This window comes from Diabrotica virgifera, chromosome 3, assembly GCF_917563875.1.
Source record: "Diabrotica virgifera virgifera chromosome 3, PGI_DIABVI_V3a".
NCBI lineage: Eukaryota > Metazoa > Arthropoda > Insecta > Coleoptera > Chrysomelidae > Diabrotica > Diabrotica virgifera.
This window is the reverse complement of record NC_065445.1, coordinates 34939655-34954041: the sequence shown is the minus strand read 5'-3', so window position 1 is coordinate 34954041 and position 14387 is coordinate 34939655. Positions and strand designations below refer to the sequence as shown.

The following is a 14387-nucleotide window of genomic DNA, read 5'->3' as shown; positions in this document are numbered from 1 at the left end:
CTGCATAAAGGGTAGAAACATACCAACTGATAAGATGGAACTAGTGTGCCTACTGCATGGTCAGCCAAAATTGAAGACCATATTATTATGTGTTTAAAAAGCCTGAGATTGTTGTTTACTTTTACTCCATTTTTTAGTTTTTTTCTTAAAATTTCTGGGGTAAATGGAAACTTTGAATATCGTATTTTTTTTATGATTTTTTCTTACTACAGTGGAACCCACTTATTAGAATACCGGCTATAGGAATATCCCAGTTTAAGAAATAGAAATTTGAGGTCCCGATACTTTTCTACTAGCCACCAATGATCGGGTATTAGAATACCCCGGTTATTGGAATATTTTTCTTGGCACGAATGCTATTTCAATAAGCGGGTTTGAATGTAGTTTTTAAGAAATTCTCCTATAGACTTATCATATAATAGCCAAAGGTTTTATGTTAATATAATATAAAACAGTATATTTTTAAATAAATTTCAAATGCTTAGATCACATGTCATGATGTTTCAAATAAGGTTTCCAATTACCCTGACTGACCCTAATTTTTTTAAAATGTTATAGCCTTATTCTTTAACAATATTGCTGTAATAATATTGTTGCAAAACAGGTAAATTTTCATTGTATACTGGGTGTACGAATCAAACTGTGTTTTTTTTCTCAAAGGTAACAACACCCTGTAGAATATTCTAGCATGTATAAAATACGGAAATTAAAAGCCAACTATAGCCTCAGGTTTTCTTAACATTCTGTTTTTTGGTACATTCACTTATGTTGGATAATACCTACAAAAGTTATGTATTTTAACAACTAGCCATGTTCTTCATCGGTACAGGGTGTTTCTAAATAAGGATGACAAATTTTAAGTGGTAATTCTGCATTAAAAAATAATGACAGTTTGGTTTATAATTGTACCTATGTCTGTAAACGCTTCGTTTCCGAGATACAGGATGTTGAATTTTTTCTTATAAACTGATGATTTATTTATTGCTTTAAAACCGGTTGAGATATGCAAATGAAATTTGGTGGGTTTTAAGATGTAATTATTGCACATTTTTTGAATACAATTAAGAATTTTATATTGACCATTGGGGTGCATGCGGGTAATATGATCGGTCATATTACCTGTATGCACGTCATTGGTGAACATAAAATTCTTAATTGCATGTCAAAAAATGCTCAATAACTATCTCTTAAAACCTACCAAATTTCATTTGCATAAATATCTTAACCGGTTTTAGGGAAATAAATAAATCGTCAGTTTGTAACAAAAAATTCAACATCCCGTATCTTGAAAACGAAGCATTTTCAGACATATTTTATGTTTATAAAGCAAACAGTTATTATTTTTTCATGCAGAATTTCCCCTTAAAGTTTGTCACACTTATTTAGAAACACCCTATACTGATGAAGAACATGGCTAGTTGTTAAGGCCGGCCATTGGTAATGTTACAAGTATAGGCGATCCCATCACCTTTATAAAGTACACCACTCATAATCTAGAGCATATATGTATACCGAAAAATGCTTACCCTACTAACAATATATCTCGCTAATTACAGCCATATTTTTGCTACCCTACCTGTTGTGTATTGTTTATAAAAAAATGTGAAAGTTTTGCTTTTTTCTCAATAAATATAAGAGCGTTTATATCTAAATTACTCAAGTATTTAAATGAATTTCATGATAAAAGTCCGTTTAGCACTAGCCTATATGTAACGGAAGGATGTAACGTTAAAAAAATGTGAATTAATAAAGTACTTTTTGCGTGGTGTACTTTTAAAATAAATTTCTGGAATTAATAGAAATTGGCATGTGAAACGTAAATCTTGTACATATAATACACAAAAAGTATAGGAATCTGTAAGAATCTAAGCTCTGTTAATGTAGCAATTATGTATAAGATGGCGCTACGAAAAAAATTAAATAAACATCAAAAATTCAGGAGCGTAATGGCCCGTTTGAAACTTTCCTTAGGAAATTTCGGTACTTGACAAATATGAGTTTATTAGGGGTCCGGACAAATAATCCCCGGACAAATAATCCCGGACAAAAAATCCCCACAAATTATCCCCGGACAAAAATCCAAGGACAAAAAATCCCCACAAATAATCCTCACAAATAATCCCCACAAATAATCCCCGGACAAATAATCCCCACAAAAAATCCCGGACAGATAATCCCCACAATTTTTTTTTGACAAAATATCCCCGCAAAAAATCCCCAAGAAATATTTTTGCCGAATAAAGTTGTCAAATGAATGCTTATAATCCAAGGATGGTACTAAAGATGAGAAATTTAGACTGTCTGTCCGTCGGTACGTCCGACCGCGCATATAACTACTCCGTCATTATGCCAGGTAGAATGACACATGAGGGGTCGAATGAACGGTTATAATCCAACAATGGTACTACAGATGAGCAATTTGGTCCGTCGGTCTGCTTGACCACGAATATAACTCCTCCATCACTGTACCAGGTAGAATGACAAATGAGGTGTCGAATGAAAGCTTATAATCCAAGGTTGGTACTAAATATGAGAAATTAGACCAAGGCTGTCTGTCCATCGGTCCGTCCGACCGCGAATGTAACTACTCCGTCATTATACCAGGTAGATTGACAAATGGGGTGTCGAATGAACGGTTATATTCCAACGATGGTACTAAAGATGAGCAATTTGGTCCGTCGGTCTGCCTGACCGCGAATATAAGTCTTCCGTCACTGTACCAGGTAGAATGACAAATAAGGTGTCGAATGAAAGCTTATAACCAAGGATGGTACTAAGGTTGAGAAATTTGACCAAGGCTGTCTGTCCATCGGTCCGTCCGACCGCGAATGTAACTACTCCGTCAATATGCCAGGTAGATTGACAAATGGGGTGTCGAATGAACGGTTATAACCCAACGATGGTACTAAAGATGAGCAATTTGGTCCGTCTGTCTGCTTGACCGCGAATATAACTCCCCCGTCACTGTACCAGGTAGAATGACAAATGAGGTGTCGAATGAAAGCTTATAATTCAAAGATGGTACTAAAGATGAGAAATTAGACCAAGGCTGTCTGTCCATCGGTCCGTCCGACCGCGAATGTAACTACTCCGTCATTATGCCAGGTAGATTGACAAAAGGGATGTCGAATGAACGGTTATATCCCAACGAATTTGGTCCGTCTGTCTGCCTGACCGCAAATATAACTCCTCCGTCACTGTACCAGGTAGAATGACCAATAAGGTGTCCAGTGAAAGCTTATAACCAAGGATGGTACTAAAGATGAGAAATTTGACCAAGGCTGTCTGTTCATCTGTACGTCCGACCGCGAATGTAACGACTCCGTCATTATGCCAGGATTAGTGACAAATGGGGTGTCGAATTAACGATTATAATTTAACAATGGTACTAAAGATGAGCAATTTGGTCCGTCGGTCTGCTTGACCGCGGATATAACTCCCCCGTCACTGTACCAGGTAGAATGACAAATGAGGTGTCGAATGAAAGCTTATAATCCAAGGATGGTACTAAAGATGAGAAATTAGACCAAGGCTGTCTGTCCATCGGTCCGTCCGACCGCGAATGTAACTACTCCGTCAATATGCCAGGTAGAATGACTAATGACGTGTCGAATGAATGGTTATAATCCAACGATGGTACTAAAGATGAGAAATTTGATCCGTCGGTGTGCCTGACCGCGAATATAACTCCTCCGTCACTGTACCAGGTAGAATGACAAATGAGGTGTCAAATGAAAGCTTATAATCCAAGGATGGTACTAAAGATGAGAAATTAGACCAAGGCTGTCTGTCCATCGGTCCGTCCGACCGCGAATGTAACTACTCCGTCATTATGCCAGGCAGAATGACAGATGAGGTGACGAGTGTACAGTGAACGGTTATAATCCAACCATGGTACTCAAGATTCACGCACGCATTTCTTTTCCGAAAGTTGCACTTTCACGCACGACTTGCGGGAAAGTCAAATACCTTGTAATATTGCATTATAATATATTATAATACATGCAATAAACTAATACTGAAAGTTTGTTTTTGACAACCTTGTCAAATAATTGATTTGTGTATTTTCACTTCTAAATAAAAATTGATATAACTCTATTTTTTTGTGGCTTTTTCCAAACGTACGGCCCTAGAATAAATATTATTCCTAACTCGTGCGGAAAGTGTGTTCCTCGCACTCGAATGCCTGCCCGAACTCCGCTATCGCGTCGTTCGGGTCAACGACAGTCTCGTGCGTGAAATTATCACTTTCCGCACTAGTTAGGAAAATAACTATTTAATGATGTCGATATTTTCCAAGTTATGGGGGGAAATAGTGACAGTTAGAGGTTAGAGTTAGAGCATAACTATTGAATTGTCTCGTTAATTATGAGTTTTACGACAAAAATGTAGGTACCTATAATACAAAAATAGAACTTAGTAGATAGAATTAACTTTTACATAATTTTGAATTTTGATCTCTTTCATTTTTTTTACGAATATTTAAAATTGTTTCAAATATGATTTCCTACAATTATTTCTTTTTGACAATTTTTTTCGTGCGGTTGATATTTTCCGAGTTAGCGGGAATATATTAAAAAGGGGTGGGGGAGCATAATTATTGAATTGAATCTTGTTTCCGAGCTGCCCCAAATTTTATAATTCTAACCTTTAGGGGAGGTCAATAGTGGTGTAAATTTAAAATTGCGACTGAATTCCGCTGAAGGGTTAGCCATCATATTGATTTTAAAGGAGAACCGTTGATGCTAAATACCTCCACCATTTTCAACTTTTTTGCTCTACTGCTCATTATTTATAATAGTTCCCAGGTAGCAAGACTGTTTAACGCGCTCTATCTGAATCTGCGTTCCATTAGTGTGCAGATGGGTTATAGGTATAGATAGGGCTATTATAGCAATCGCCATTAAACCGGTTTTTGGTACGAAAATAGTGATTAGCAATTAAATTTAAGCATGAATTGTAATTTCGATTACCAAATATCGAATTCCAATTGTGAGTTCTTTCAAAAATCGTGCATGCAGCACTCTGCTTTGAATAACCCTGTTCAAAACATCCTATTTGTGGTGATAATTGCTTGTCCTGAAAACGATAATCTTGATTGTAATACAAAAAAACCTATTCATTTTTGTAATTTCAAAAGTATTTGCTCATCATCATCATCAATGGCGTTATAACTCTTCGAGACTCTGCCACATTTTTTATTATTTAAAATCAATACAGCTGCCCACGATGTGATATTTGATACCGTTCACGTTATCAACACCAGTAATAAAAATTTAATGTGTTTCTCGGTCGATGATCCAAATGCCACATCAGCGACTTGTTAATTATTGTGTTTTGACTGGAATAAGAATGTGAATTTTAACCGAATTTTTAACGTGCTAACAAATTGCACATACAATTTTTTTTTGTTTATGCGTATTTTTTATTATAATAAATATGTTGATTTTCACCCATTCGTGAGCAAAAAATTGGTTGTTTTGACTTCTGAGTAATACCAAAAAGTCAAAAATCGTTATAACTGAAAAAACTCGACAGAGTTATGCTCGATAAACTCATAATACTCATAAAGCTAATAAAATATTTTTGATCTTTTCGTTTCACATGATTCACTGAGCGTTGGCTTATTTTTTAATATTTTTCCTTATTTTTTTTTAATTCATTGAATTATAGCGTTGATTGAGATATTAGAGGCCGTCCAATATATCAATCAACGATTATAGTGAATATGCTTATTTAATTTAAAAATAAAATAATTCTATCCTCTTCTTCTTGCTGTGCCTGTCCGTGACGAATGTTGGCGATCACCATGGCATGGCAATCTTTATTTTATCTGCAGCAATGCAGGAAAGCTTCACATATGCTGAGTTGAACCAGGTTCTGAGGTTCTTTAACCAGGATGTTCTTCTTCTTCCTGGACCTCGCTTTCCAAATATTTTTCCTTGCAGAATGGCTTGTAGGAGGGCATATCTGGATTAATTTCGCATAATGTGTCCAAAGTATTCCAACTTTTGAGATTTGATGGTGGTTAATACTTCTGAAGGTGATACATGGCAGAATATATAAAAAATGCGAACAACAGATATCATGGACGCAGTTTGGATTCCGCGATGCCTTAGGCACCCGAGAGGCTCTATTCGCTGTCCAAGTGCTTATGCAAAGATGCAGGGATGTTGACTGTGAAGTGTATATTTGTTTTATCGACTACAAAAAGGCGTTTGATAGAGTAAAACATGATAAACTCATAAACATCTTGAAAGAAGCGGGAGTAGATGATAGAGACTTGAGAATCATATATAATTTGTATTACAACCAAACTGCCAATATTAAAGTGGAAGACCAATTAACAGAGGCAGTCTCCATAGATAGAGGAGTGAGGCAAGGATGCATCCTGTCCCCGGTGCTGTTTAATATATACTCTGAATGTATCTTCGAGCAAGCGCTGGGAGAACTACAGGAAGGCGTATTAGTCAACGGAGTGCGTCTGAACAACATTAGATATGCCGACGACGCTGTAGTTTTTGCAGACAGTCTAGATGGTTTGCAAAGAATAATGTCGCGCATATCAGATATAAGTAGAGAATACGGACTTGATCTCAATACGAAAAAAACAAAGTATATGGTAGTCAGTAAGCGCGAAATAATAAATACACAGCTTTTGGTTAACCAACAACTAATTGACAGGGTCGACAGCTACGCATACCTTGGTACCAACATAAACAGCCAGTGGGACCACTCAAGTGAAATAAAACAACGCATAGGAAAAGCGAGATCAGCGTTCATAATGATGAAGTCTCTTTTCAGAAGCCACGATTTACCTCTTGCTACCAAAATCTCTATCATCAGATGCTATGTATTTTCTACGTTATTATACGGAGTAGAGGCCTGGACACTTTCCGAGGCTTCTTTGAGAAAACTCGAGGCATTTGAGATGTGGTGTTACAGGCGCATTTTGAGAATTTCGTGGGTGGATCGTGTGACTAATATTGAGGTTCTACGTAGAATAGGCAAGGAATGCGAGATTATTAACATAATCAAAGAGCGCAAACTAGAATATCTTGGCCATGTTATGAGGAATGAACAGAGATATGGCTTGTTGCAACTCATTCTTCAAGGCAAGGTATTTGGAAAGAGAGGACCAGGGAGAAGAAGAATATCTTGGCTTCAAAACCTGCGAAAGTGGTTTAATACATCGACAACCGGACTATTCAGAATAGCAGCAAGCAAAGTTAGGATAGCCATGCTGGTCGCCAACATCCGGAACGGATAGGCACCTTAAGAAGAAAAGAATACTTCTCGGTTTTTCCCCATTCTTCTGTAAGGACCTCCTCATTTGTGACCCGATCAGTCCATGGGATTTTAAGAATTCCATTATAAGTTCAAAAAAAATTCAAAAAAATATGCTTGAAATATTTATTTCAAACTCTAAGCTCACCCCACCTTAAGGATAGCTATGACACGAATTTGATAGGCAAGCCATGCAAGTCGTTTTTGTCTATGTATGAAATTTAATAAAAAAATGTCTCATCCGGAAAGCAGATGGGTGCAGGTCGACCTATATTCGGATCTTAGACTATAACGTATATGTATATATGATATTTGAGTGATATAATTTCGTAGAGTTTTGCTATCAGCCGTTGATGATTTGCTGATGAACGCTACTCGTGTTATTTCTTTCCGTTCATGTTCACAAGAGCATGTGTTAACAAGTAATTGGACTTCGTAAGTCCTAGGTTTTCATCCAAAGTAATCGAAAGTAGAACTGGAAGTCGATATTTTAACTCTTCGTGTAACTTTGCGTCGATTCATATACGATTTTACTAATTTTGGATCATATTCATTTACATTAATATCATACTTTGAGTCACTTTAAAACAGATACTTGCGGTTGCAACTCTAAAACTGAAGTCCGATGTTAAATTACTCATCTTGTGTTAAATTACATACCATCCTTGTGTTATAATCTTTTATTCGAAACCTCATTATTTGTCATTATATCTGTATTAATACGGAGGAGTTGTATGTAGGAGGACAGACGGAAAGACACTCATGAAACCGGAAGTATATATATGTTCTCGCCTTGCGAAGGCTCGTCGAATAATATATCACTTTTACTATTCCGGTGACTTTAAAACAGTATTTCCGGTCCCATTTGTAAAACCGGAAGTCCTTTATCAAATTTCTCACCTTTAGTACCATCCTTGGATTATAAGCTTTCATTCGACACCTCATTTGTCATTCAACCTGGTATAGTGACGGAAGAGTTATATTCGCGGTCGGACGGACCGACGGACAGACAGCCTTGGTCAAATTGCTCATCTTTAGTACCATCCTTGGATTATAAGCTTTCATTCGACACCTCATTTGTCATTCTACCTGGTACAGTAACGGAGGAGTTATATTCGCGATCAGGCAGACCGACGGACCAAATTGCTCATCTTTAGTACCATCGTTAGATTATAATCGTTCATTCGAAACCTCATTTGTCATTTTCCCTGGCATAATGACGGAGAGAAGTTACATTTGCGGTCGGACGGACAGATGGACAGACAGCCTTGGTCAAATTTCTCATCTTTAGTACCATCCTTGGTTATAAGCTTTCATTCGACACCTTATTGGTCATTCTACCTGGTACAGTGACGGAGGAGTTATCTTCGCGGTCAGGCAGACCGACGGACCAAATTGCTCAACTTTAGTACCATCGTTGGATTATAATCGTTCATTTAAAACCTCATTTGTCATTTTCCCTGGCATAATGACGGAGAAGTTACATTCGCGGTCGGACGGACAAATGGACCGACAGCCTTGGTCAAATTTTTCATCTTTAGTACCATCCTCGGTTATAAGCTTTCATTCGAAACCTTATTCGTCATTCTACCTGGTACAGTGACGGAGGAGTTATATTCGCGGTCAGGCAGACCGACGGACCAAATTGCTTATCTTTAGTACCATCGTTGGATTATAACCATTCATTCGACACCTCATTTGTCATTCTACCTGGCATAATGACGGAGTAGTTACATTCGCGGTCGGACGGACAGATGGACAGACAGCCTTGGTCAAATTTATCAGCTTTAGTACCATCCTTGGATTATAGGCTTTCATTCGACACCTCATTCGCTATTCTACCTGGTACAGTGACGGAGGAGTTATATTCGCGGTCAGGCAGACCGACGGACCAAATTGCTCATCTTTAGTACCATCCTTGGTTATAAGCTTTCATTAAATGTTCTAAACATTAATTACATTTTCATTCTAAATTAGACAATTAGACAAATTTGAGTGATATAATTGTTCTTCCCTGGTATAATTTTATAATATTGGGACATGAGAAGTAGGTAACAAACTATGATGAACCAATATGCGAAATAGATTTTTCCAATACTTTTGGTTTAGATTTTACCACGAGATACGAGCACAGTATTTATCCGAGTAAAATTTTCAGCGAGACCCCGTCCTTAAACCTCCTAGAAAACGAAAAGTTCGCACCTCATATATAAAACGATTTCGAGTCATCTTAGCGAGACCGCACCTGCATACCTCTCTGTACTGAAACTAAACTATCAGCTGACTATAAAGTCTGGAGTCCGCGGCTTCGCTTAGATATCTATTGCGTTATTTCTCCGATAGAGGCAGCATCTCTCGGGAAAGAATCTTTTCTCTCTGTTGCACTGTTCTCTCTGCTGCACTGCGACTTGGGGACCTCTCTTTCATACAACGGCCGGCCTTAAAGTACCTAACTTTTCCATTATCGAACATAAGCGAATGAATGAAAAAACAGAATGTTAAGAAAACCTGAGGCTATAGTTGGGTTTTAATTTAAGTATTTTATAAATGCTAGAATACTCCACAGGTTGTTGCGAACTTTGAGAAAAAAAACACAGTTTGATTTGTACTTCCGGTATACAATGAAAGTTTACCTGTTTAGCAACAATATTATTACTGCGATATTGTTAAAGAATAAGGCTATAACATATTAAAAAACTATTTAAATCGGACAACAGGTTTAGGAGATAAGAAACATAAAAAATGACCCATTTTTTTGGGTGCCCGTTTTTTCTGAAGCGCAGTGTATTTAAAAAACTCTGGCGATTTCTGCACAAATTCACATAGAACTGAATACTGAAGTGTAGTATATTTTGATATCACTATGTACCAGTGACCCATTTATAGAATGATAGAATAAACTTTATACTGTCGATTCAACAAATTTATTATTAACATGATTAACAGTATGAGTAACAAGTGGTAAAATTATTTTGACTTCCAAATGGTAAAGAATTTTATGAAACGTTTCTATACAAATCTGTATGTAAGCTTTATGTCTAATGTTAATTAACTTTTCTCTGTAAGTTAACTTGATATGATATGTTGGTTTTTAGGTAAAGATGAAATTAAAAAACTAGTAGTATCCATGGGTGGAAAGGTTATCACAAAAATTGACGAGAAAGTGGCAGCCATTATTTCAACTGAAATAGAAGTGGAGAAAATGAACAAGCGAATGCAAGAAGCAGAGAAGTATGACATTCACGTTGTTCCTGACGATTTTCTAGATGAAGCCAAAAACAATGTTGGTAAAATAGCTGACTTGATTATAGAGAAAAGCATTTGTGAGTGGGGTTCAGATCCTACCAATCGTTTACCAAAAAAGGAAACAAATCAGTACAAAAGTATTTATACTAAATCAGGTCCAGCTAAGGTTACTATTAAACTCAAGGGGGGCTCTGCTGTTGATCCAGAATCAAATTTGGTAGATTGTGCACATGTGTATGAAGAGAATGATACGAAGTATACAGTTGTGTTAGGTCTTACTGATATTCAGCTAGGAAAAAACAGCTACCACAAAATGCAGTTACTTCAACATGACTCTGGCCATTCATATTGGATATTTCAAGCTTGGGGCAGGTAAGCATTCATATTACTAATAAACCAATAGTTTTAATTTTCTGTGTAATCTAGAAAGATGTTATCATCTCTCTCCTATGGTGCTACAGCCCATTGGGCCCTGGTCTCCTCCAGCATCTGTCTTCAAGTATCTCTGTCCCTGGCTTCTCTCCTCCAGTTATCCACTCTCAGTGTCTCTGGTTTTTTTGTTTATACCATACTCTGTATTTATTAGAGTACAAAATGACAGCGTTTCATATGGGTAATCTGCGATGCATTGTTGGAATATTTTCCTAGCGTCGCCCGTTTGGTACTTTAGTAGAAATATTCATCAAGAAATATTCATCATTACGAATCCAATCTGATCCTTCTATTGAACAGCTGTTTGTACGGTTCCACGGCAAACTTATTCTGGGAGCTCTATACATTCCACCTCAATCTCCAGCCTACACCTATCAAGTTCATGCTGACCAACTGATGCTTCTAAGTGAACAGTTTTCATCCCTGAAATTTCACTTATTTGGTGACTATAATCTCCCCTCAGCTAGGTGGAGAGTTGAAGATTATTGCTCTTCTGCAACCTCACAAACTTCATCACCTCTAGCTGTAGTTGATGCCATTGAGGTTGTTTCAAATATGTGTGCTTATCATAATCTTTTTCAATGTAACTTTATATTTAATAGCAGGGGTGTTATTCTGGATCTTATCCTGGCCCCAGAAGAGCTTGTCATTTCTGAAGCTGACGATGCTCTGGTTTCACCTGACTCTCATCATCCTCCTCTGTTAACATCATTGCAGCTTAATGTTTTTGATAGGTCAATTTCTGGTAACGAATATTATTATGATTTCCGTAATGCAAACTTTCCAGCAATTCACCAATGTCTAGAATATATAGAATGGGATAACCTGTTTCGTGGTAGAGATCTTTCCGACATGATCGCTATGTTTTATGACATTATTTACTCTCTCATTGAACATTTCACTCCAGTTAAATATTTTAGTACTAAGAAATTTCCTTGTTGGTATTCTTCTGAGCTTAAGCAATTGTTAAAGGAAAAAATAAAAGCTCATAAAATTTATAAAACCTTAAAGACTCCTGAAAGCTATGCTGATTTTTGTCATCTGAGAACAAATTGTAAAAATCTATCTAAATGCTGTTATGACAATTACATACGTTTCACCGAATTTTCTATACAAAATAACGCAAGGCATTTTTGGAAATTTGTAGGTAGCAAGCGTGAAAACAATTGTATACCTGACTCAATGACCCTGAATGACTCTGTAGCTTCATGTGGCAATGATATTGCCAACTTATTTGCAGATCACTTTTCATCAGTTTATAGTGATATTACTTTAAATTGCAATGTTGACCATATTCAGTCTCAACTCATTATCTCATCATATCGTATCCAGATTTCCAAAATTTACGAAAAGCTTTCATCATTAAGTGTCAACAAGGGTCCTGGGCCTGATGGTATACCACCTAATTTTCTTAAGGAATTCAGTTTTGTACTATCGCGACCTTTGTTTCATATATTTAATAAATCTTTGGATGTAGGTCAGTTTCCGGACTTTTGGAAACTTTCTTATGTCACACCAATATATAAATCTGGTAATAAATCTAATATTAGTAATTACCGCCCTATATCTATTCTTAGTGTTATACCAAAGGTGTTTGAGAGTATTATAACTGATTTCCTCACCTTCGATAGCTCCGGGATCCTAAACTCTCAGCAATTTGGTTTTACTACAGGTAAGTCTGCTGAACTGAGTTTGTTGACCTATGTTGATTTTCTGTCTGAAGCCTTGGAGGAGGGACTTCAAGTTGATTCAATTTATACTGACTTTTCCAAGGCCTTTGACAGAGTAAATCATGAACTCCTGATTCAAAAGCTTAGCTCCTATGGCATAAGTGGACCTTTGTTGCAGTGGTTACAGAGTTATTTAACCGAAAGATTTCAACAAGTTCGAGTAAACCACTTTTACTCACAAACCTTTCCAGTTAAGTCAGGTGTACCACAGGGGTCCCATTTGGGTCCATTACTCTTTAATATATTTATTAATGATATTACCAACTGTTTTCACGATTGTAACGCCTTGCTATTTGCTGATGACTTGAAGTGCTTTAAAGTTATAAAAAATCATTATGATGCTGCCATATTGCAATCAGAACTGAATAACCTCTCTGCATGGTGTTCACTTAACGGTATGAACCTTAATTCAATCAAATGTCATGTAATTAACTTTAACCGTACTCACCACCCAATATTATCAAACTATTACATTGATGGCCAATTGCTCAACACTGTTAATAGAATCAAGGACTTGGGGATTACACTGGAAAACTCTCTTTGTTTCAATACTCACATCATCAATGTCATTCAAACATCTATGAAAATGCTGGGTTTTGTAAAAAGAACAACTCGTGATTTTACAAACATATCCAGTATTAGAGTTCTTTACTTCTCTTTGGTCAGGTCTCACCTTGAGTATTGTTCTTCAGTGTGGTCCCCACACTACTTGGTCTACATTAGGAAACTTGAACAAGTCCAAAATAGTTTCTTCCGTTACATTGCTTTTAAGCTTCATACCTATCAAGATTACGCTGTATGGCAGCATCAACTGCAGGTCCCTTCTCTTGCAAGCAGGAGAAAACAAAGGGACCTTTTGCTATTATTCAAGATCTTAAATGGTATATGCAGTTGTTCTCAACTACTTAATAAGATCTCACTGTTTGTACCACCTCGCACCACTAGACAAGTGCGAACATTTTATGTACCATTCCACAGGTTTAATTATTCACTTTTTTCATTCGTACCCAGAGTCTTGAATTTAGCAAACTCCCTTTGCAATTTACAACTGTTCGACAACTCCATCAGTCGTTTTAAAAGAAATTTAGATGGGATCAATATTTGAGTGAAGCGTCTGTAATTTGTTAACTTGGTTTTGTAATTTGTTAACTTGGTTTTATGATATTATTTCATAGTACATATTTACTTCTAATATTATATTTATATTTCTGTATGTCTGTTTTTTATATTATATTATGTTATTGTTTTTTTTTCTGTACACTATGTATTTTTGTAGAATTGGGCTTGCCCGTAAAATAAATAAATAAATAAATAAATAAGTACCTGGGTTAACAGATTACTTGATTCGTTGTCAACATTCATTTCACTCATTTCATCGTTCCCTGTTGGAGGTCAGTCTAACCATACTCCGGTGTAAATATTTTAATATTGACGTTTTGATTCAAATCAGTCTTCTTGCAAGAAATGGGAAATGGTAGACCCCTCTCTTTGAGAAATGGTAGACCCAGAAACACGGTGTTAGAGGATGGCAAGTGACTCAATTTGAATAAAAATGAAACAGATTATTTTCATTTTTGTTTATATCATACTCTGTATTTATTAGAGTACAAAATGACAGCGTTTAATATGGGTAATCTGTGATGCATTGTTGGAATATTTTTCTAGCGTCACCCTTTTGGTACTTTAGTACCT

At 36.5% G+C, this 14387-nt stretch overlaps 1 protein-coding gene across 1 annotated transcript in view; it reads left to right on the top strand.

Moving 5' to 3' along the window:
- The window catches only part of LOC114345014 (poly [ADP-ribose] polymerase-like), a 39597-nt gene that overhangs the window by 2884 nt on the left and 22326 nt on the right, over positions 1-14387 (top strand). The window contains exon 2 of the mRNA XM_028295839.2: positions 10383-10905. Within this exon, the coding sequence (XP_028151640.2) occupies positions 10383-10905 (523 nt within the window). The remainder of the gene's footprint in view (positions 1-10382; positions 10906-14387) is intronic.